General features: G+C 40.7%; 3 protein-coding genes and 1 pseudogene across 3 annotated transcripts; 2 read left to right on the top strand and 2 right to left on the bottom strand.

Moving 5' to 3' along the window:
• Positions 1-1,006: 1,006 nt before the first annotated feature.
• LOC124988112 (uncharacterized) lies at positions 1,007-18,076 on the bottom strand (annotated as a pseudogene).
• Positions 6,195-9,765, top strand: LOC124988090 (histone H1.3). Its single transcript, XM_047557275.1, has one exon. The coding sequence runs from the start codon at positions 6,240-6,242 to the stop codon at positions 6,903-6,905; it is 666 nt and encodes a 221-aa protein (XP_047413231.1). The 5' UTR covers positions 6,195-6,239; the 3' UTR covers positions 6,906-9,765.
• Positions 18,077-21,231: 3,155 nt separating the features above from the next.
• On the bottom strand, positions 21,232-22,164 carry LOC124988101 (histone H2A type 1-B). The gene has a single exon (XM_047557286.1). The coding sequence runs from the start codon at positions 22,126-22,128 to the stop codon at positions 21,736-21,738; it is 393 nt and encodes a 130-aa protein (XP_047413242.1). The 5' UTR covers positions 22,129-22,164; the 3' UTR covers positions 21,232-21,735.
• A 266-nt stretch (positions 22,165-22,430) lies between these two features.
• Positions 22,431-23,483, top strand: LOC124988105 (histone H2B type 1-C/E/F/G/I). The gene has a single exon (XM_047557290.1). The coding sequence runs from the start codon at positions 22,464-22,466 to the stop codon at positions 22,842-22,844; it is 381 nt and encodes a 126-aa protein (XP_047413246.1). The 5' UTR covers positions 22,431-22,463; the 3' UTR covers positions 22,845-23,483.
• The last annotated feature ends 929 nt before the right edge of the window (positions 23,484-24,412 follow it).

Raw genomic sequence — 24,412 nt, 5'->3', positions numbered from 1 at the left:
AGAAGAAAACTTTGGGTACTGATTGCACCTGGGAGAAACAGGTAAAGGAAAGGTCTCCTGAAGGAAACTCTTAAAGAAACCCCCAAAGAGTTGAGGGCTATGTGTGGAAAAAGGAATTGTACATAAAAAGGATTCCTTTTGATAAGCATTCCAAGTAGTCTGGTACATTTAGCGGCAGAATCCATGGCTGGGGACGAGATTGTGGAGGTAGGCAGATGTCAGATAAGGTAGTTATAGAACCTGTGAAACTTATTTTTGCACAGATGAGTTTGTAAGTTGCATGAGCTTCTGATTGCAAGGTGGTTAGAATGCAGGTGATCTATAAGGACTGGTCACTCCAGGGAACTGCCTAACCGGGTTCTAAGGGTGCATGCATGAAAACCCCACCTTTTATACAACAGCACACTCTGGAAGATATATAGTACAAAGTGTTAAGGTGACTTCAGTTCAAAAACCAATAGGATCCAGAAGACCAAACAGAATTGAGAAAAATAAGATCTAAGTTGGTAAGAAGAGTATTACACGATCTTAATTAAGGTAAAGGTACTAAACAGCCAGATACAGCAGAGGTTAAATCCTTAGCCTAAATTCTTAGTGGACCTTTGGACTTGATAATTTGCTGACTCGCAACCAAGGGTAAGGATATTTCAGTTGAGTGGTTTATGACTTGGAAATGGGTAGAACACAGGAGGCAGGCCATTTATACCTTAAGCTAGACCTGTTAACGCTGACCTGTATGAACGCTTTGTAGTAGTCGTGGCAAACACCTCAATGCCAGGCTTATGAGGTACGGGAGCAGCAAAGGAATCAAACTCTTGCAAGCTGCAGCCAGGAAACGCAAGCGCTCTTGCTCTTCTCAGCCCCTCCCAAAGTTTAAGCAGAGCGCTTTTCAACCTAACTTATCAAGTCATTATCCAAAGCCGGTCAGTTGTCTAACAGCTCTGCTTGTGACGATATGGGTGGCCCTGAAAAGGGCCTTTTCTGAGCTTTGGTTGACTACTAAGGTTCAACCTCCAAAGCCATAGAGCGTGCGGCCCTGGCGCTTAAGCGCGTAGACCACGTCCATAGCCGTGACCGTCTTGCGCTTGGCGTGCTCCGTGTAGGTGACCGCGTCGCGGATGACGTTCTCCAGGAAGACCTTGAGCACCCCGCGCGTCTCCTCGTAGATGAGGCCGGAGATGCGCTTGACGCCGCCGCGGCGGGCCAGGCGGCGGATGGCGGGCTTGGTGATGCCCTGGATGTTGTCGCGCAGCACCTTGCGGTGGCGCTTGGCGCCGCCCTTGCCCAGGCCTTTGCCTCCCTTACCGCGACCCGACATGTTACCAGCAGGCTGTCTTTGGAACTGTGCCGCTGGCGCCCCCTGCAGCCCCTTATGTAGCTCCTCTGCGGACCTTTGAGGAAACTGAAAGGGCGCGGGCGGGAATACCGGCCTCTGTTGCCGCCTCTTTTCTGGCCCTTGAAGGAGACAAAGGGGCTTTGAGCGGAGCGGCAACGCAGCTGTGTCCGCGTCCTGTTTTTGTTAGTGCCGGTGCAGAGTCGTCCAGGATTGTGCCTGTATAGGTTCTAAGATGTGATGTGCAAGTCCAGACTTAAGATTTGTAAAGAGGCGCCTCTAGCCCTGAACTTGAATACACAATGAGAGTTGCCAGAATAAAATTAATTTTTCAATGGAAAGTTTCTTTAAAAAATTTTAACTACTAGTTTAAAAATGGTTTTTCTTTGACGGTACTGGGGATTGGGATTGAATTCAGGGATGCTGTTCCTCTGAGCTACATCCACAGCTCTTTTTTTATGTTTTTTTTTAATTTTGAGACGGTCTAGCCAAGTTGCCAAGGCTGTCCTCAAATGTGCAATACTCCTTCCTGTCTTGGACTCCTATGTCGCTGGGATTACAAGTGTGTGCCACTGTGCCTGGCAATAACTGTTAACTTTTATACTCCACTGATGGTCATTACTAAACTTGGTCAACACGGTATGTTACATTTATCAGAGTATACATTATATATTCTTACATTGTTTTCAGTACTCCTGCTAGGCAGCTCTAGGACAGGGAGCCAGCGGTGTCTGCATTTCCATTCTTTGCCATTTTGTGAAGTGATGTCAGCTTTATAAAGATGAGGGGTCCCAGGCTTGGAAATCTGATCCTCTTTGCCTTAAGTGGTTTTGCAGGGTCTGATTCGTGAATCTCCTGACCTTCGAGCCTTCTACACCAGGAGAAACATCTAATAGTATGCCATGATGAGTGACACTTGCAAATTAATATTTAAAGTAAATAATGTTAATAAGTTGTGTGGAATACCGTCCAAATATAAATTGACCACAGTCTGTTCTAGTCAGATCATAGTTTTGTATGTATTGTAGGCAAATTCTAACATTTGCTTCCACATTGGTCCCATTCACATTCGGTGACTTTCATACAGTGGAGATGTGATCTGTAAAAATTCCTTCTCTGTGGGTGTTACTTTATAAACAGACCAATGGTCATCTCCTGAACCCAAGAGTCTACTTGGAATTAGGCTCGGTTATCTACAGGGTTAGGCAGGAAGTATAGGCAGGACTCTATGCTCTCCCTTTCTATATAGTCACCGAAATATATTATTCATGAAGGTCCTGTTACTTGTCAGGAATGGCTTGCAAATACCAGGTTAAACAGACAATCACACTTCCCTTCTGTCAAAGAACTCCAAGTCTATATAAGAAAAACGCTCAAGTTGAGGGATGAGGAGTCAATTCAGCATATTCCTAGTAGCTTTGTGGTCTGAATAGGTCAAACAGCTATATTCCAATGGCTCTGACATCACTCTGAAACTTGTTAGAGAATTCAATCCCAACCCCAATACTCTTGAATTTTTGTGACATTTTTAGCAATATCTCAATGCTAGTGGTATGTTCATTCAAATTTGAAAAGTAGTGTTCTGAACTGTGATATTCTTACCCTCTTGCTTTATGTATTCCTGTAAATTTAAATTAAAAAATTTTTAGCTACTGTATCCACTATTTATTACACAGTGTAGATAGAGAATATTTTCTCTTTGCTGAAACTTCTTCTGGTCTGTGGCTTGGGTGATAAGTGATTTCTTGAGCGGAGCTTCAGTTGTAGCCTAGGAGAATGGTGTTTGACAATGGGTCTCAGCGCAGGAAGTGAGGAGGTAGAGTATTTCCTCAAGTGTAATAGACATAAGCCAGTTTTGGGATGCATCATACAAAACAGGTTGGAAAGATAGACATAAAAAGGATTTGAGAATTTGAAAACAGTAGTGCTATCTTTAGAAAATAAAATTAATATACTATATTTAAGCTTGCAGGGGAGTTTCTAGTGGCCAGCATCCTCATGTAAGATCATCTGATAAGAAGTTACATTAGACTTGATTTAACATTTTCCTATAGACCTTTTGAGCACATTTTATTCTAATAATGCCGTATCTTCCTTGTATTCCTTGTTTTGCTCCTTTTGGTATTCATTCTATAGAATAACTGACATCTTGAAATCTCTGATGTTCATTGACTTTTGGAATGTGTAAGCATAACCCCTGTGGACTAACCTAATAAGCAATACTTTAGCAATTCACCATGGCAGTGACTGGTAGTGGTGAAATTAATATAAAGTTGAGACAACAAGAAGCCATGAATTTGACACCTATAGCTACAATTTATATCTATAAAAATTAAAGTTAGTGTAAAGAATAATCCATCTTTTTAGGATCTGTCAACCTACTGAGATAAAAAAAATACATATGTAGATTTTGGTTTCAGAATAGAAAACACAATTAAAAAAATTTTTTTTTTTCTTTTTTGAGGCCTACCCTATTAAAGTAATAGGTGAAACGTTTTTTGACTTCAAGTTTATAATCCCGTGTGTGATTCAGCATTCAGGAAACCTGTCCATGCTACAGTTAGAGAGAAGCAACTATGTCCTATGCAATAATAGAGCAACTATATTCCATACAATATCAACCTTCTATAAACATGTGGATAGGACCTTTGCTAGTGAAATCAATTCTCCATGAAGGGCAGAGATTATGTACCAAAAAATAAAGAACTGTCCCTTAACCCCAATGTTTTCTCATTTATAAGGAATCTAAATAACCACAAGAACCAGTAAGAGTTGCACAAAAATGAAATGGTGATATGTGCTCATTGTTAAGTTCTTAGGTCAAAGTAACTCCAGTTTGAAAATCAGCACCTGCCCATCAGTCATGATCTTCCCCATAGGTGCACCCCCAAAAAGTCCCTAACTACCAGAACCACAGCAAAGATGTCAAGTAACAAACTCAGGGCCAGACAGGTTATTTTTAACCACTTCATTGTACATGACTATATAGTTAAGAAGTTTTTTCCTATAGGCCGCTGCACCTTGCAGAGGGGCAGCCTGGCAGACTCTCTCCATCAATAAACCTTCACTGGAACTCAGAGAAGTGTCTCTGGTGGATATTTTTGCCAGTTATCCTAACACTCATGGAATATGTGAAAAATTCCAGTATTTATTAGACAAATCCTGTTATGACTACACGAATGATCTGAATTTTATTAGTGTTGAACTCTGCATAATATAAATCACTGTATCTAAGAAGAAAAGTGCATATGTAATATCTCTGCCTATTGCTGTTGATGAAAGATGCTACAGATGGTGACAAATAGCCCCTTTTCCCATACATCCATAAAATATTTCCTAGAAGCATTATTGACTGCTGCTGATCCAGTCTTATTAGCTGGCATCCTTTAGAAGCAGTATTTGTATTTTATGTTATACACTATGGTCTTAGGGTCCCAGAGATTTGGTTCCAGTCAATAAAGTCTAAAAGGAAGACAAGTTATTTTTATGGAATTGGTTAAGTGTGAAGCCGTGGTGTCTGCAAAGTCGATTATTCTGTGTTGGATTTACAGAAGGAAATCTTCAAATGATCATTGAATATAGGACAGAATGACTTGGGTGTTGGAAATATGAATGTTTATTAAATTAAACAGAACACTAAAATAGTTTTCCTATTTATTTAACAAACAAGGGATTTCATTTTGATGACTATTTGATGGAAGCATTGCTTTTGTGCTCAAATAATGACCTATTTATATCAGCTCTATTGTATTGTCATCTAAAGAGATTCATCAGTATAATCACTCATGTTCGCATTTAAATATTTGTCCAATACCTCAGGTGGACACACATTCAGTTATTTAAAATTAAATTAGTTGTGGCAGCCTAATTATGAAATTTCACAAAGTGCCTTTTCTAGTCCTCGGTGCTCATATTTTCAATGCTGAAATTCGAAGTAGCATATTTTGAAAAATAGGAAATGTGTACATTCTATTTTAAAGATCAGAAGAGAAAGTTGTATGACAAGGTGCATGTCATTTGATTATATTCTAGAAGTGGGACAGGGCATAAATAATGTGTTGGTAAACCATGTAGAACCGTCATTCTACTACTTCATGATTCAGTTTTCTATTTCTGTGGATGGGTGGTCTTTAATGTTCATTGTATTTGAAAACTCTATTTAGAAATGTATACCTAGAAGACGAAGGGAGGTGCCTCGCCCCCATGTTTGGAAACTGTTTAAATCACTAAAACAGATTCATCAGCTCAACTTATACACAGGTTTTTAACTTGCTTAAAAAAATCTATTTTATTTTCCTAAAATAATCTTCCCTGTTGTATGTAGAACTTTCTATCCCAGTGCCAATTCCTAGAGCTTGATGCAAACAGCTCGCGGGAGTGCCTGTGCTATTGCTTCGGCGAAAAAACCGAATTTCCCTATATAGCTGAGTAAAAATTAGTTTATTTATATAATCTTGAGAAGATGAAAATGCGCAGAACAATGCTCAGAAAAAAAGATTTGCAAATGAAGCCGGGAGAAATAGTATTTTTGAGGAAAACCTGAAAGTTGTCTCAATTTGAGTGAAGTTAGAAAGAGAGTTGGGGGAATCAGGAAAGTTTCATGGTGTCGGTTTTGAGAGTACTAGTAGAAAATAAGGCAGGAATGAAGGCTGAAACCTCTGGGATCCGTTTCCCCCAAATCCCTAATTGTTTCGTGCCCAGGTTTCTTTTATTTTTATTCTTTTTTGAGGGGCAACAAACACAGCTGCCCGGCAGAGCGGAGGAACCCTCTCCACTGCGCGGCGCACGGCACTGGGAACCAATCACCACGCAGCTTCTCTCTATATAAACCCCAGCCGCCGGCGCCCAGCACTCGCCGTTCTGACAGTTTGAGCTTACTTTTAGCTTTTTCTGGCTAGACAGGAACATGTCAGAGACCGCTCCCGTTGCTCCCGCCGCGCCCGCACCTGCGGAAAAGACACCTGTAAAGAAGAAGGCGAAAAAGGCTGGCGCCGCCGCTGGAAAACGCAAGGCGTCTGGCCCTCCGGTGTCCGAGCTCATCACCAAGGCCGTGGCCGCCTCCAAGGAGCGCAGCGGCGTATCTCTGGCCGCGCTCAAGAAGGCGCTGGCGGCCGCGGGCTACGACGTGGAGAAGAACAACAGCCGCATCAAGCTGGGCCTCAAGAGCCTGGTGAGCAAGGGCACCCTGGTGCAGACCAAGGGCACCGGCGCCTCGGGCTCCTTCAAGCTCAACAAGAAGGCGGCCTCCGGGGAGGCCAAGCCCAAAGCTAAAAAGGCGGGCGCTGCTAAGGCCAAGAAGCCTGCCGGAGCTGCGAAAAAACCTAAGAAGGCGACAGGCACGGCCACCCCGAAGAAGACCGCCAAGAAGACGCCGAAGAAGGCCAAGAAGCCCGCGGCACCTGCAGGGGCCAAGAAGGTGGCCAAGAGCCCTAAGAAGGTGAAAGCGGCCAAGCCAAAGAAGGCTGCCAAGAGTCCATCTAAGGCCAAAGCCCCCAAGCCGAAGGCAGCCAAACCCAAGACGGCTAAGCCCAAGGTTTCAAAGGCCAAGAAGGCGGCCCCCAGGAAGAAGTAAGATTGGAGCGGGACGTCCTGCTTTAAAAGTCTCAACGGCTCTTTTCAGAGCCACCCACAGATCTCACTTTAAAGAGCTGAGCTGATTTTAACTTTGTTAGTAATGTGTTAAATTTTGATATCAACTTAAAATCTGCAATTGAATTGAGTTCCCGCCTTGCCGTGTGATTGGCTATTTAGTTCCCTGGCCAATACGCACGGCGCGTGCGCAAGCGCGCATGCCTAGACTTCCAAGATGGTGCAGCCTGTTTGCCTTGCTAATAAGGGCTTATGTGTGCGTCGGGTTGTGCACTTAATGGCCTGTGCTTTTCGCCATATCTGTGATGTTTATGGTCATGTAACATCTTGTAACTTCGCTGCTAGACGGAATTGGTTTCCACGACTCGAGGACGCCTGATGAGGGTATCGAGCGCCGCTACCAAGGGCTCTGGCAAGCGATAGCGTCTGCTCCCAGCAGGAATGCAAGCATTATGCGGGACCAGGAAACCTAGGCTTCAGCGCTGTTTTGTCCCTTGCACCCAGGTTTGTTCAGAAAGCAATAAGAGAAAGTAGTGTGGCAGTCGCGTAGAATTTGATTTCCTTTTTGTGTTGCTGGGCTGTTCCGAGATTTATCCAATCAGAACGTGCCTTTTGTCATGCCCGGGCGCGCAATGGAAAGTGCACCAATGAGGTCTAGAATCTACTTGGTGCATGTAAACTAGGGGTCTGTGGAAGAACCTGAGGTAAAGATGAAATTCTAAAGACTGCTTAGTGTGGTCATTTTGTTTATGTCATCAATTATTGCACTCATAATGATGCTAAAGTTTAGTAGAAATAATAAAGAGCATCTCTTGTTCAGAATCTACTCTTTTCGTTCCTAGATTGCTTCCTCACTGGTCGTTGAGAATCTAGGAAGCCAGGGATAGCTTATTTGGTTAGTAGACAAGGAAACAGGAGAGCAACACAGCAGAAACCTTTGAGCAGGTGGTACAGTTTGGAATTGCTGCTGTGGTCTTCACGCATTTAGAAAATAGGCTGTAGGAAGATGAGTTGACCTGGATGGTCCATTTCTGTTTTATTCCCATGCTTTAAAACTTTTAGAAAATTCACTTATAAAACCTGTCAATACCAGTATGCCATAGATGTTTTTGTGCTTCTGGTAGGGAGCAGCTACATTTTTATTTTTACAAACCCTGGGTTCATTTTACTAATTCCTTCAATTATGAATATAGATAATAGTGGATCTTGAAGTACCTGTGACATTTTCAACATTGTTAATCGTAAATATTTTCATGTCATTTCAAAGTTGTAGCAGGTACTGGCTTGCATTCATTTTGAGTTCTTCAAGCTCACATTCGGTGTTTTGCCTGATTCTAGACTTTATAATTTGATATGTTATCAAACATTAAAGTTTTGATGGTTAAAGTCACTAACTCTCATTCTGTATTTATTATTATTATTATTATTATTATTATTATTATTATTGCTATTATAGTAGTCGTACTGGGGATTGAACCCAGGGGTACTTAACCACTGAGGAACATTCCCCCCCTTTTTATCTTTTATTCTGAGATAGGATCTGGCTACATTCCTTAGTGCCTTGCTAAGTTGCTTTGGCTGGCTTTGAACTAGTGATCCTCCTGCCTCAGCCTTTCAAGCTACAGGGTTTATAGGCGTCTGCCACTGTGCCCAGCAACATTCTGTAGCAGGTCCAGAATGTTAAATTGGCGGGACTAAATCTCACAAACCCCTCATGATTAAAATGCCCTCTTAGTCTTATTGTTTATATTCCCATATTTGTGAATACCTTATTAAACTTTACAATCTATTTAAACTTCTCAATTAAAAGTTAAGGATATAAAGTGTATCTTTCTATTATTTTAAATCTGGAGTTAACCTTTTTTTTTTTTTTGAACCCAGTCTGCATCATATAATTTCTTTTTTCAGAAGAAAGTTAAAAATCCCTGTCCCTTCATGACAGTGGCTTGGTTGAGATTTGAATCAATGGAGACTGTGAAATATTAAAAAGCAAATATGAAGATGGGATGTCACATTAAATGAAGGCAGTGAAAACAGGTATAACAGATCTCTGGTTCATCAAGGTTTATAAAGAACTCTGTAGTTGCTTCCCTTGGGTTTTACTATAGTGCACTGATATTAGGTAGAGTTAAAATTCTTGTTTGAAAGTTAAGAAAATTGTGCCTTGGATGGAAGTAATCACCATAAGTGAGCATTTGTTGTCAGTAAATGAAATGAACCTGGGTCTGACAAGTTCTGTAATCCTACTGTCATTCTTTCTCTGATCACCATCTATGACAGAAAGAGTAGAATTTTTTGTTTTTGTTTTTCTTATACTGTTTAAGCTGAGAAAAAAGTAAGTTCACATATTTCTATTATAGGTTCATTGGAAATTATTCGAGTCACAATCCATTTGGAATGCAACTGAAGCAATTCAACATGACCTTTGATTTATGCCAATTTGTGTCCTATTCCTAGGTCTTGGAAAGTGTCTTGTTTGTAAGGTAGTGAGAACCTGATTATGTCTTCTTCCATTTCCCAATGTTTCAGAAGTAGTTTAAGTTGGCTACAAGAAGCATCTTAGAATAGATGCATAAAGAAGACCAAAGTAGGCTTAGTATGGAAAGCATGAGGGGTATTTTGATAATTTTGATATTACCTTAGATGATGGAGGATTCTGATGAATGTGTTGGAAGTCTGACAAAGTGATTTTTAGGACCATTCTGAAGTTAGCACTTCCTCTCTTCTGCTTAGTAACTGCTGGTTTCTTTAACTATGGGGAGGCAAAGTTACTATATAATAACTGTGGAGGCCTTGATTATCCCTCCCTGTTGGTCATTAAGTCAAGGTAATTTTTAAAGATTTCTCAGTGTCTCTTAAATTTTTTTCCCCATATTTTCTCTTAATCTTCATACAGGGCTGGGGAGATAGCTCAGCTGGTAGAGTACTTGCCTCACAAACACAAGGCCCTGAGTTCGATCCCCAGGACCGCAAAAAAAAAGAAAGAAAAGAAGAATCTTCACACAGATGGGATGATTTCATTGTTTCCTAGTTTCCTTACTCTAGTTTCTCCTGCTCCAATTCCTAAATTCTGGTTGCTTATGGGCAAAAAGAAATCCAAAGTGTACTTGATGAAATGATCACTGGCTCCTAGCTGCCTTTTGTTGAAGTGAAAGTGTGGTAGTCTTTCATAAGAGTATCTTCTGCTCAGACCAAAGTGCCCTCCTAAGCACTCCAATTAGATTATCCCTTCGCCCGCAGCTGTGTTCACCTGTGAGTTCCTCTATTCTTTACTGGGAGAGACTTTTTAATACTTCCAATTCCATCTCAAGCTCTGTCTCCATGAAAAAAAATCTGGTTACTAGGTGGAATGGTAAGTTATACCTTTAATTCCAGTTATTTGGAAAATGGGGTCATGAGGAGGTTAAGTTTAAGGTCAGATTGGAAAACAGAGAAATCCTGTTAAAAAAATTAAAGGAAAACAATCTTTCTCTATGTTCTCTTGTGAAAATTGAATAGTTGGGTACCATGATTATCAACAGAAAAAATTTAATGTGACTCTTCTTTCATTACCACATTCTAGGGCATTAATCTTTGTTTTGTTTTCCTCTGCTTTGTGTTTCTATTTTAAATTGACTGAGTCTCAAAAAGGCCATCAACTGGGTTAAATTATTTCCAGAAGTTAATCATATTCAGTGTTTTTTTTTTTTTTTTTTTTTTTTTTAATACAAGAATCTAAGAGTACTATAATTCTCTTGTTTTTTATGACACTTTTATTCATGGCCTGATTTTCTGCTTCTCTTCTAATGTAAACTATTCCAAGATTTTGGGGTTAGGGTTACTACAAAAACAAACAAAGTATAACAACAACAATAACAACAAAGAAACAAAAAATATTTTGGTATATGCAGTAAAAATCTGCAGACGTAAAATAGTAATAGTTTTGGGGGGCTAATGAGGCAGGAAATATATGGAAAATTAATGAAATAAAATTTCTGAATTGTCTTGAGTTTTACCTATTATTTCCATAAGTCAAAGCTACTGGTCATTCGGATTACATATTTCTTTTTCTGTCTTTTTTTCCCTTTTTTCAGTGATACTGGAGTTTGAACCCAGGTGAATTTACCACTGACCTATATCTCTAGTCCTTTTTATTTTTTATTTTGAGGTAGAGTCTTGAGAATTTGCTGAGGTGGGCCTTGAATTTACAATTCTCCTGTCTCAGCCTCCAGAATCACTGGGATGACACGCATGCACCACTGTCTGGCTATTTGTTTTTTAAATTACATGTACTGTAGGGGAAGAAAGGTGTGATATCTTTCGTTGTCCATCATAGTCATTATTGATATCACAATGACAAAGATAGGTAAATAAAAAAGATAATTAATTTATTGGATCATAGTTTACATGACATAGGAATTTTCAGAATGAAGTTCCAGAACATAAGGTAAACTATTTAAAGCATGGACAGACATGTAGAAATATAAATGGACAAAGGGTATGATTTAATGATAATAGAGTATGTGGGGAAACCCAGCAAGGCTCATCCAGATTCTTCCTGACCTCCCCGTGGGACAAGACTTGCCCCTTGTTGAGGAGCAGGGATCCTTCTGAACTTGGTGAAATCTTATGAAAAATCTTGTGATACACTATCACACAAGGCAAGTTAGAGAAGTTTATAATGACCAGAACCAAGACAAAGAAAGGTGAGGGGTTATCAGAATGGTATTTTTAAGCTTCATGGCTTTGCTTTAGGGAAAAGTGGCTCTAGTTTTTATTCCATTGGTGAAGAGAATCTAGTTTCAGTGACTTCCTGGGGGTGGGGGAAAGAGGACAGTTGAAGGTCAGGAAGAAATTTTGGTTTTGAAACCATCGCTTTGGGGTATTGCTTTCTATGCTACAACAGTACTTATAGAAGGCCCTGGAATGAATGTGTAGTGTAATGTACCAACAGGTATGTGTAAAATATTATTACTAGAATTTGTGATATTCCCCAAGCAAAATCACAATTCATTTGAAAACCATCTGCTATTAACCACTACTGTATTTGTGTAAGCCTTTTAAAATTAAAAATGTACAATTCCTTGTGTGTGTGTGTGTATATGTATGTACCTAACACATTTAGAGTATTAATGACATATTAGGCACTGTTGGTTTTTGACATAAAATCTAAAACCTGCCAATGTTATTTTTTATGTGCATGTATCAGTTACATTTTGGGACAGTTTTCTATATTATGACACAACAGAACTTCATTCTCACATAGAAACCTGTTATTTTCAAAATTCATGCATTTATTTTAAAATATGCAATATGAAATAATTAAAATTCTACCAATGAAAACATGCCAATCTTCCTTTGACAGCGTTTCCAGGTGAGATCTCATCCTGAATTTTCCAATTAGCCTTAGGGAACTGACGATAATTATGCTGATGCTGTTTTAAAAATTGAAATTCTTAATGGGAAATTTTGATTTTATCACTTATCTGAAATTTTCTTAGTTTTCTCTTCATTTTAGTACTTGTATAATTGTCATTATTTGTATAAACTAGTAGTGAACTGTTGAACTCATAGTTTTGAAGATTTCATGTAATGATGCATGACTTCTGTCACATTGAAAACACCCAATAAATGTTCATTTTTCTTATTTAGTTTAACAAAAGTATACATTGAAATTACATAAGCCCTATTTAATTTTCTTATAAGCAGGAATTCACTCAATGGTAATTTTGATTGCTGAATAATCTTTTATTTTAAATGTTAATTTGATTAAAATGTTTTCTGAGGGATTGTTTTAGGCAAAAGGCCTTGTTAGGTGTTTTAGTGGATTTAATGGCATGTTTTATGTGCCAACTAGATCCTCATGCCTCCAAATCCAACATTGTGACAGACAGTTGAACAAATATATAGCATAAAGACATTCAAACATGGACTTCCAACATGGTAGGGGTCACTGTATTATAAATATCTAAGATTCTAGTATTTTAAGTATGGACTGTTAATGTTTCTTCCAAAGATATTCAAATGCCTTGCGTTCACAGCACCCCAATTTTAATGTATGGCAGACTTTTCATGATTATAAATGTCTTTTATAAAACTGCCAGTATTTACCATGATTAACTTTGCCTGTGTATCTCTAGAATATTGCCAATACTGATTTTTTCACACAATAGCATATCTTAATAACACTTTATTCTTAAATATTTATTTACTGTGATATTGGGCATTCAACCCAGCGAGTTCTCTACCATAAGCTACATCTCCAGCCCTCCTACCTTATTTGAAGAATATATATTTTGAGACAGGGTCTCATAAAGTTGACTAGGTTGGACTGGAACATGAGATCTCATCCTGAATTTTCCAATTAGCCTGCCTGTCTCAGAACAGTATTCCTACATCCCTTCAGAACCAGTTTAGACATAAGTTTTTTTTCCATAAGACCCGAATAAAGGGCTTTGTGATATAACGAATATTGCAAACCAAGAGAATTGGCTGGCTGGACTACATCCAAAATCAAGCCAGAATTCTGAGGGGAAGCAAGAATTTAAATTGCTGTGGAGTGCAAAAAGCCAGAAAAAAAAGTTGGCCAAAATAAATCTCTATCAATCAGAAAGCCCAAGCTAAATTTGTGTATTTATAACCAGGGCAGAAAACCAGCAACAGCACAGAGAAAGCTCTTGGTTTAAAAGGGTAAAAAAGGACACATGCATACGCATTATTAATTGCACTTCAAAAGACGTCCAGAAACCTTTAGGCAGTGCAAACTCAGCTCCCGGTTATATGTAGTCAATTCCTTTTGCAAGTACTACAGCATGTTCCATTAAGAAAGTAGTTGGCCCTGAAAAGAGCCCGAGTTTAGACAAGCACTCGGAAAAAAATTTATGCCCTCTCCCCGCGGATGCGGCGCGCCAGCTGGATGTCCTTGGGCATGATGGTGACGCGCTTGGCGTGGATGGCGCACAGGTTGGTGTCCTCGAACAGCCCCACCAGGTAGGCCTCGCTCGCCTCCTGCAGCGCCATGACGGCCGAGCTCTGGAAGCGCAGGTCGGTCTTGAAGTCCTGCGCGATCTCGCGCACCAGGCGCTGGAACGGCAGCTTGCGGATTAGCAGCTCGGTGGACTTCTGGTAGCGGCGGATCTCGCGCAGCGCCACGGTGCCGGGCCGGTAGCGGTGCGGCTTCTTGACGCCGCCGGTGGCCGGCGCGCTCTTGCGGGCGGCCTTGGTGGCCAGCTGCTTACGCGGCGCCTTGCCGCGGGTGGACTTGCGCGCCGTCTGCTGGGAGCTGGCCGGGGCCTACGGGCAGCTCGTCCGAGCCCGAAGTTCTGCGGGCTTCCTCCCTTTGTGGAACCGAACCGCCCCGATTGGGTTGTGGACAATGCGACGTCTGCATTCCGGAAGTGCTCGAAGCAGTTCACTCTGGGTTCATCCTTTCAGTGCAGGTTTTGATCGGTAATTTTAGTTAAATACCCCTTAAAAATCATTTTCTAAACAGCCAATTTCTTTGAAAATGCGTCACATCCTCTAGCACTATAGATAAACAATCACGTAACAGTGGTCTTGAACTTTTATTGTTTGGCTCTACAAAACAATAAATTGCTTTAGAATTCCAGTTTTCAGAGATACTGTTTTTTCCCTTCATTTCTGTTGCATTCGGGCGTCCTTATCCTCCTATTTAAAAGTGTCAGCGAGTGGCACAGTGCTTACCTATCATGCGCGAAGACTCTGGGTTCAATCCAGCACCGGTTTAAAAAACAACAAAAAAGCACAAAAAACCCAAACCCATTATTTACTGTTTATGTACCTTTCTCTGAGTCTTAGTTCCATCATATTTGCTACAAGTACCTAAACCGCTTAGGCATAGTCTTCTATGATGTTCGGTTTCAATGTGAAGAATTTCGTCTCCTACAGGTACACGCAGCACGATCCCCACTCCTGAGATCCATGGCCCTTTGACATCGGCACTGACCGTGACAAGGTGATTATGGCAAGGCTCCTCGTGTCTAGGCAGCAGGGACGTAGGCTCTTAGGATTCCTGCTGGAGAGGCCTGAGGTGTCCTACACAATTTAGGACATCAGTGAAGCTGTCAGAACTGGATCGATCCAGATAACAGAATGTCTTTCTTTGGTTTTTCACATTCAAATGCCACAGCCGGTATTTTTTTTCAAAAAGGACATTAACCGGGAAAAATTCTTAGTACATAAAATTATGATATGACAAGAAAACCAGCTTGTTGGGTTCCCAGCAAATTCGTTTTTCAGCCAATTAAAAGAAAGCAGATTTGAAATTCCTAATTTACCTACTCTTAGTCTACTGGCTAATTTGGTTCATGCAGAGTGTAGCCTTGGAAGTTCAGGTTTGCATATGACTGCTATGTAAGAGAAGTTTGAGTGCCTGTTAGTGGAACTTCATTTGTCCGTGCTACTGATTTCTTGTAATGCCAGTTTGCAAAGCCCAGACCAGTTTCCAAAATGTCTGCAGCTAAGACATAGAGGAAGGATTGCAGTGCACCCCAAATCAAAAACAAAACCCTACAGAAAGGACTGCTATTCCATGTAGGTATATAAGGTGCTGAAACAGGTCTACCCTGATTGTGGCATTCAGTACAACTCATGGGCATCCTGAATGTGTTTGAGAGTATGGTAGACACCTCCTGGCACTTTATTAGAAGTGCTCACCCATCACCTCTAAGGAGGGTCAAATGTCTGTGTGCCTACTGTTGCCAGGGGAGTTTACCAAATACAGGGTGTTTAAAGTTGTCTCCAAGTTTACCAGCTACAAATAATTGTTTTGTTTTTGTTTTACATCTTACCAAGTAATTTTATCAGAGCCACTCACTTCTGCATGTTGAGTTGCCATATTAAGATATTTCTACTGTGCTTTGTAAATATATATATTTTTGTTTTCAGATTAGACCTGTTCTAAAGAAGCAAGAAACACCATATCTGTGTGTGTAGTTTACTTGGATTTAGATCATCTTGAATAATATGGAGCAAGGGCTGTGTTCTGCATCCACAGAGCACACAACGATGTGAATGGAAATCCATTGGTGGCATATGGCTCATGTCTGGAACGTTGACCATTTGTTTTTGTGCTGGTCAAAGTGAAATGACCTTGATAAATTACATTTGAGCACATGCCAAGGATGAAATACTTTCTATTAGAATAAACCACCAAGCCATGACAGATGTCTGCACTTGTCCTTAACTTGATACTTGATATATATGTATAAATGGTGGCATACTATTGAAACAGAATATTCATGATAGGTTAGTATTTTTTTTTTAAGTGAAAGTCTTCCATTACATAAAAATCATAGGTTCTGTTCACATTCAAGGGTAGAGGCCACCTTAAGAATTACTTCACTTCAGTACTGTCAGGAAAAATAAAAGGCATCTTAAGAACAAAAAGAAGTTTGCCTGTAGGATTGCATCCAGTCCATGGTAATGTGATTGGTGCAATTAGCCTGTAGGCAGGAATCTGGTGTAGAGGTGAGATGAAGGGCACCAGGAAGTCTTTAGGTGTCTGTAGATGGGCTACTGCCAGTGACCTCTTGTGAAAACTAGGACAGGAGAAAAAAGAAAAGGAAAACAACAAAACAAAACAAAACTAAACAAAACAAAAAAACCCCAGAGAAACCCATTTTATTTTTAAACTTCTCTTTTCATGGCTAAAGTCCATGTAATGAAGGGTTGTCAGGAGGAAGGTGCACATTTATTACATGACAAGGGACACCTCATTAAAATCAAGACCCATAGGTGCAGGTAGAATTGAATGCTTAAATATTGAACTTGACAGGATAGAAAATTGCGAAGACATGACAAGGAGGTTTGTGCTAAGGCTGTTAATAGTGGAACAGTACTTTGGATGTTCAGTGTTAGTTCAATAAGGTTTGTTTGTACAGATTTCTCTTCACCAGGCCTGTCCAGCTCTGGTGACAAGAATGATACCATCATTCTGGCATAGGGAGGGCATCTTACATAGGGAGGGCATCTTACATATGGAGGTTTAAAACTAAAGGTGAGGTCAGGGTGCCTAACACCTGGTTTTGTGTGTGTGTGTGTGCGCGCGCGCACGTGTGTTTCCAAATTTATTCTAAATAATCCTTGTGTGTGCGTCCAAATTTATTCTAAACAATTTTGTACCCACATGGCATATTTTGGGGTGGCATAGTCTGCTGCCCTTCAAAACCAAGACACAGAAGACAAACTACCTGGTTCTTCTCTGGGAATATTTTAAAAAATTTCAGGTACTGATTACACTGCATTAAACTTGTGCTATGGCCTAGTACCTAAAATATGTTATGTATTGTTCCCTTTCTGCTTTTATAGGTGATTAAAAAAACCCACAAAAGCCCCAAAAGAGATGAAATCAAAGCTGTTGCCTGTATTATATAATAGCACGGAGCCAACGTGAAACAACCTGTGGATTAATAATCTAGGTCATTCAGATCTAATTCTTGAAGGATCAGGTAAGGATGTTAGGGGAGGTAAGCTCCACGCTTCCTAAACCGTGGAACTCCACAGTTAACCTGAACCTTCTACTGGTATTATCAGGAAGTTCATACAATATTGGATCACCTATAGACCAATTCCATTCTGAGACTGATTAGCCAGGGAATCACTCCCGAAAGTGAGTGCTCATAACAATGAGAAAATAGTGTGCTGAATTTTAAACGGACAGGTTTAAGTACGAAGTGTATCGCCAAATATACCAAAAAGCAGGAAATGGGTGCTGGGAACCACAGGTGTTTCCAATTGCAGACCAAGAAAGAGTAGTTTACTAGCCCTTCATAGTGAAAAGATAAGTGGCCCTGAAAAGGGCCTTTGACGGAAACTTATTCTGGACAGTGGGTAATGAAGCTCAGCCTCCGAAGCCGTAGAGCGTGCGGCCCTGGCGCTTGAGCGCGTAGACCACGTCCATGGCCGTGACCGTCTTGCGCTTGGCGTGCTCCGTGTAGGTGACCGCGTCGCGGATGACGTTCTCCAGGAAGACCTTGAGCACCCCGCGTGTCTCCTCGTAGATGAGGCCGGAGATGCGCTTGACGCCGCCGCGGCGGGCCAGGCGGCGGATGGCGGGCTTGGTGATGCCCTGGATGTTGTCACGCAGCACCTTGCGGTGGCGCTTGGCGCCGCCCTTGCCCAGGCCTTTGCCTCCTTTGCCGCGACCAGACATGGCTAAAACAGACCGATGTATGACCCAGACAAACGTGAATCTTATATTTATAATTCTCAGGCGGACCTTATTGAAAACCACAGAGGAGGGCGGGAAAGAATCAGAGGAGGGTTCCAAAGCCAGTAGTCGCCGCCCACAAGTGTCTCTGAAAACCCTTAGGCAGAGGGAGGGGAAGACAAAGACTGCAGTGTTTTCCTTCTTGTTCCCTGATTTCAGTCATCTTTTAGGGCGGTTTACACATTTCGGGGTACCCACAGGATCGAAGACACCTACCAAATTCGCACATATCTTGAAAATTTGAGTTGCTTAGGATTGTGGATGAATTTTTGAAATATACTTGGTCTTGCATTTAAAACGCATCCCCAAAATGCATGATTTGGTTGCTTCTCTCCCATTCAAAAGGATTTGTGCGCTCTGAATTACAGTGGGAGGGTTAGTGACATTGGTAGAATGCTCTAGGAGTGAGGACAGAACTGAAATCCACCTGGTAATAGAACAGGAGTCTTCGGGCCCACAGATAAACTTCCCCTGCAGTGCGCTTGAACCTCTGCCTATGCAGTTTTGCAGCCTGGGCCTTCAGTTGCTATTATAATTCTCATCTCTGTGTTTGTGTAAGATTTTTACACAATAAAAATGGATGTTAAATATATTTCTATGAGATTTAATTTGACTGGAGTAAAGACAGAATGAAACATAAAAATTACTCATGTGGTAAAAGTGAGGTTTGTCAAATGTACCATTACTCATCAAGGCAAGGAAAATTGACAACCAGATAAATTATTAATATTTGAATTTTTCAAAGGAAGTGTGTTAGTTGGAGTGTACTTGGAATTCTGTGCTTTTCCCCTTGAAAGTATTTTTTTGAGGGAGATCATCCAAAACTGATTCTTTAAACAATTGGTGTCTGTGAAAGTTTAATATGTCCATTATATTGTATGTTCTGTTGGTTAGAAGTTGTCCTTTTGGAAGTACAAAGGCATTTGAAGAAACAACAAACAAACAAACAATGCCTGAAACTTTGTACTATTCCTGAAAGCCAGATAATGGCCAAGAATGAGATAAGAAAACCAAGTCAATTTCTCAGGAGTCTAGAAAGAATGAAAATTTAAATATTGTGCTGTGTGCTGAATGAGTATAGTAAGAATATCAAGGTGCTATACCATGAGGATCCATAGAAATCTGTATTGCAGGTGTTCCATCTTATTTTTTTTTTTCTAGTAAAGATTCAGTGTGAAAAAAAAATATTAGACTTGAAAGTAAGTAAATGAAGGTACCATGATGTTCAGTATCATAAAAATGTCACATAAGAGTTGCAGGAAAATGACTTCCCTCATTTTTCTATTTAATATAGATTGAAAAAAATCGAACAGTGAAGTTACTTATTATATACTGGATTTTATCTGGTAGTAATGCACATTTCTATTTAGAGGAACAGATGTAACTGCAAAGATTGATGGATTTTTGGACAGTAATCGATTTTGTTTTGATGAAGTTCTGCAATCTTATCTTAAAAAGTTCTTTGTAAAAATGGGTATATGGGCAGGGATATAGCTCAGTTGGTGGAGTGTTTGCCTTGCCAAGCACAAGGCCCTGGGTCATATCCCCAGCATTGAAAAAAAAAAAAAAAAAAAAAAAAAGACTATAAAACATTTCATCTTCTTAATTATTCTGAGATTATATACCATTCATTGTTAAATTTAGTTCTTTGCTACTTGTTCATTTTATATTTTCTAAGTCATGGTTTTACAGTTTTAAAATAGTTGACGGTGCTGGGAGTGTTGTTCAGTGGTGTCTAGCATATGAGAGACTCTGCAGCTTTACCTGCCCCCTTGCCCCGCCCCCCAAAAATCAAGAAGTATCATGTGAATTAACTGGCGATAAAGAGATGTTCAAATTTGTACTGATCCTTTCACATTCTCAACATGGGAACACTTTTTCTGAAGATTATGTGAAGACATCAGTGGTAAGAATGTGATGGGAAGATGAAAGTGAAACTAGGAATCAGGTTTCTCAGCAGGAGTGGCTCATTAAATATGTGAATGTAAGGACTGATCCAGTGAGAACAACTCTGAACCCTTTTTAGAAATAATCAAACCATGGGATTAAGGCGAAGAGATGGATTGCATTTCCTTTCATAGTCATATGAGTGCATAGGCTAAAAGGCCTTCCTAAGGGTTTAAAAAAGTCTTCTGGTGGAATGTGCTTCTGTTTGACTGTTTATTACGGTCCCATATCTGTGCATTTAATTGTTAACGTGTAGGATATTGATGACTGTAGTGATTTTTGCCCATTACAGTGCAAACTTATGTGTGTGCAGTACAAAATAACTCAAATATACACCCCCCCTAAAAAAAACCTCTATTCATTATATATTGTCTTATTATTTTAAATTTTACACCTTGATAACTGTCATAACGATATAAAAGATCACTTTTTTTCCTTATGAAAAATAGAAGTACTTGCTTGTTAGTTTTCTGTGGCATATGCCGAAGTTTCTAGGTCTATCAAGAATTATGTCCCTCTGATTTCCACAGTTATTAACCACAATGATTTGAAATTATTGTACATGTTACATATTTTTTTCCATCGTATGTAAAGATGTCAGGTACAATGCCTTCTTGTCAGCAATAGAAACCTTTCTTTAATAATTAATGCTTAGAAACCATCACACACATCACTGAGCATTCATCTTCAAATTCAGCTAATTTGAAAGAGAAATCTTCCAAAGTAAAAAATATAGATTTCCTAAATATATTTGCACACCATCACACTGTGGACTCATAAACAGGAGCCCATCCTAGAAAACCAATGTATATATTTATCATTGCAGTTTGTAAAACTTCATGTAATTTAAAAAAAATTTTCCCCCACCATAGGAGGTAAAATCGGCAAATGTTACAAGTTTTCACTGTCAAACAGGGATGTCTCTGAAGAACTTTTTAGATTTTAATTATATTTAATTATGATAGATTTTAATTATTCTCTCTTTTCAACAGATGCAGCAAGCATTCTAGATGTCCTTGGGTATGACTGTACATGCTTGGAGTAAATAGTACACAGATTTGTGTCCTGGATGAAACCTACCAGATAGGGAGCATGAGGAATTGGCGCCCTCTTCTTGACAATTCAAAAAGCCCGCCCTGCAATGCGATTGGACACCTTTTCTCTTTGTTCTCCCTCTTCTTGTGTGCGTATTTTGGGTTTTTTAATTTCTTCTCTAACAATAAGGCTTTGACTCTGAATGTATACACATCCCCATCCTGGGCAAAACAATTTGTCAACAACCTGATGCACCGTGGACCTAATTCACACCACCATTCATAACATTGTCTTTTTGCACTGATAAAGAACTGCAATTGCCCTGAAGCCTCAAATCCTCCTGTGCATTCATAAAGACCCTTCTCTATAGGAATAGGGAGCACAATTTGCTTTTTATGGTGCACAAAGTAAAAGCAACGTTTTCAAAGAAGCAGTAGATTCAAAAATGAACCTCTTTCCTTTCAAATGCTTAAAACTTGTCTGCTAATGTTCAGAAAATTTTGAAACTCGCATGTTTAAACATCTAGACAACGTATTCCAGCACTTTAGGGAAACAGTGGGTGGCTCTGAAAAGAGCCTTTGATTTCAGAGAATAAGGGTCACTGTAGGCCTTCCAGTCTTCTCACTTTCCCTTGGCCTTGTGGTGGCTCTCGGTCTTCTTGGGCAGCAGTACGGCCTGGATGTTGGGCAGGACACCGCCCTGCGCGATGGTCACGCGGCCCAGCAGCTTGTTGAGCTCCTCGTCGTTGCGGATGGCCAGCTGCAGGTGGCGCGGGATGATGCGCGTCTTCTTGTTGTCGCGGGCTGCGTTGCCCGCCAGCTCCAGGATCTCGGCCGTCAAGTACTCCAGCACCGCCGCCAGGTAGACCGGCGCGCCAGCCCCGACCCGCTCGGAGTAGTTTCCTTTGCGTAGGAGCCGATGCACACGGCCCACTGGGAACTGCAGCCCGGCGCGAGAAGAGCGAGTCTTGGCCTTGGCGCGCGCCTTGCCTCCCTGCTTTCCTCGTCCAGACATTATGGTTTGGCAGCTACAGAGCAAGAAACAATCACGGAAAAAGCAAGTCTAAAATGGCCTAGAGAGAGGGACAAGAAGCTACTTATAGTCGTAAGTGGAATTGCAAATCGCGAATTTGGATTGGTTAAAATTATCTTTTGTTTTTTAGCCAATAAGAAAGGAGATATGATGTAATCAAATTTGCATATATTCCGTCACCAATGCAGTTTCAAATCAGATCTGAAAGTTCTTGAATCCCTTATTTGCATATAAGCCCTATAAAAGAAGAGGTTCCAAACAAACACCATCAGTTTGCATCTGTTATTTTTTTCTTAGTGAAATTAGTTCCAGAACAAATGCCTGAGCCAGCGAAATCCGCCCCGGCCCCGAAGAAGGGCTCCAAGAAGGCGGTCACCAAGGCGCAGAAGAAGGACGGCAAGAAGCGCAAGCGCAGCCGCAAGGAGAGTTACTCGGTCTACGTGTACAAGGTGCTGAAGCAGGTGCACCCCGACACCGGCATCTCCTCCAAGGCCATGGGCATCATGAACTCGTTCGTCAACGACATCTTTGAGCGCATCGCGGGCGAGGCGTCGCGCCTGGCGCACTACAACAAGCGCTCCACCATCACGTCGCGGGAGATCCAGACAGCCGTGCGCCTGCTGCTGCCCGGGGAGCTGGCCAAGCACGCCGTGTCCGAGGGCACCAAGGCCGTTACCAAGTACACTAGCTCCAAGTGAGCAAGCTACTTGCTTCAGAAACCAAAGGCTCTTTTCAGAGCCACATATGTCTTCACTCAAAGAGCTGTAATGTGTTTAGCTTTCCAACTTTGAGGCTTGTCATGTTAAAAAAAGATCTAACCATGGTTTTACAGGACTCAAGTGTTGCAGTCTGTAGTATGTGGAATGCGCTTGTCTTCACTCCTTAATGCTTGGTAACAATTATTTTCATATCCCCAGACAACCCAATTAACAGATTTTTCCTGTTCTTATTCAACCCTTGCAATTTTTTTGGTGAAGATGACGTTGCTTGGCACAAAACACGAATCCATATTTATTTTGCATGTGTGTATTAAGACATAATGTCTTTTATTGCTAAGGGGAATCTAATAATTGTTTCATCATTTCTGAAGAATCAATTATCCAAGTATGTGTAGTTGTAGAGATTGTTTCATTGCCCTGTTTTTTATGCTAATCCCAGGTTGTCATGAATATTGCATCTTTTAAGTATGGGTCTACTGTTGTCTTAAGACCATTATTTCCCCCATCACCTTCCTCTCTTGCTATTGCTTTTAATGTGTTTGTAGCCATCCTCATGGTTTTAGATATAACTTCAATATTGATATGTCATGTCTAATGTCCCAGGCCCCAAATGCCTTTGTGTGTTTGCATGGGTGTGTGTGTGAGAGCTGGGTTTGGGGGTTGGAGATAACAGTCATCTGCTTACTCCCAAATCTTGTTGTTTTCACCTAAAATTGTCATCATCCACTATGACATAAATAAATTCATACATAGGATAAAAGTTCTTTTAAAACTTTTCCCTGCCCCTTTGATATATAGGTCAGCAGACCACACTGGTTATTTGCCCCAGTGGCCTATACACAGGACACCTTGAATGACAGCAGTGAGTAGTAAAGGGAATCAACAGTTTTGAAAGAGTCCTAAAATGGCATTGACCACTTCCACTGCATTTTATACACTAGGGAACATCAAGGGAATTGTGCAATATGAGCCTTAATATCAGGAAACAGATTTTCCACAGATACATATGAGGCTGTTGACACAGTGATGAGCAGAATGAAATAAAAATACTGGCATGCTGTTTCCAAGATTAGGTTGGAAAAGACATGACCCTTTTTGTTGGTCCCCTCCCTGTCTGGAATCACAAGCTGTGGGGAGACAAGCTACCTTGTGAGCAGTGGACAGAAAGCCCATGTGTCGGTAACTTAGATCTATTTCTCTGCTTCTACATTCTCCCACCTTTTTACAATAGCTGTATGGTGAATACACTGTGCACTGCAACTGTACCCCCCATCTGAGTATTCGTTCAGGGTTTTTTGTTGGTGGTGTTGTTGTTTTAAGATGGATGCTTCCTAGGCTATGAAAATAAGCTGCTGAAAATGGGCAGGTGAGAGAGGGAACTCTATCATGATGACCCTTTCAGTGGCATCAGTAACTGGTCTCAGCCCCCAGGTTTGTTCTCTATACTCCTAGGCTTAGCATTCAACTTTTTACTGTTACCTCTTACGTGTGGCTTCTGCCATTGCCAAATGTGTGGAATACCTCGTCAGCTTTTGCCTTTCATTCTT

This window comes from Sciurus carolinensis, chromosome 7 (genome assembly GCF_902686445.1).
Source record: "Sciurus carolinensis chromosome 7, mSciCar1.2, whole genome shotgun sequence".
Lineage (NCBI taxonomy): Eukaryota > Metazoa > Chordata > Mammalia > Rodentia > Sciuridae > Sciurus > Sciurus carolinensis.
Note: the sequence above shows the minus strand (reverse complement) of the source record. Positions and strands in the feature narration are given on the sequence as shown.

Coding starts and splice junctions, on each gene's coding strand:
- LOC124988101 (XM_047557286.1), bottom strand. CDS start 22,128: ATGTCTGGACGAGGAAAGCAGGGAGGCAAGGCGCGCGCCAAGGCCAAG.
- LOC124988105 (XM_047557290.1), top strand. CDS start 22,464: ATGCCTGAGCCAGCGAAATCCGCCCCGGCCCCGAAGAAGGGCTCCAAG.
- LOC124988090 (XM_047557275.1), top strand. CDS start 6,240: ATGTCAGAGACCGCTCCCGTTGCTCCCGCCGCGCCCGCACCTGCGGAA.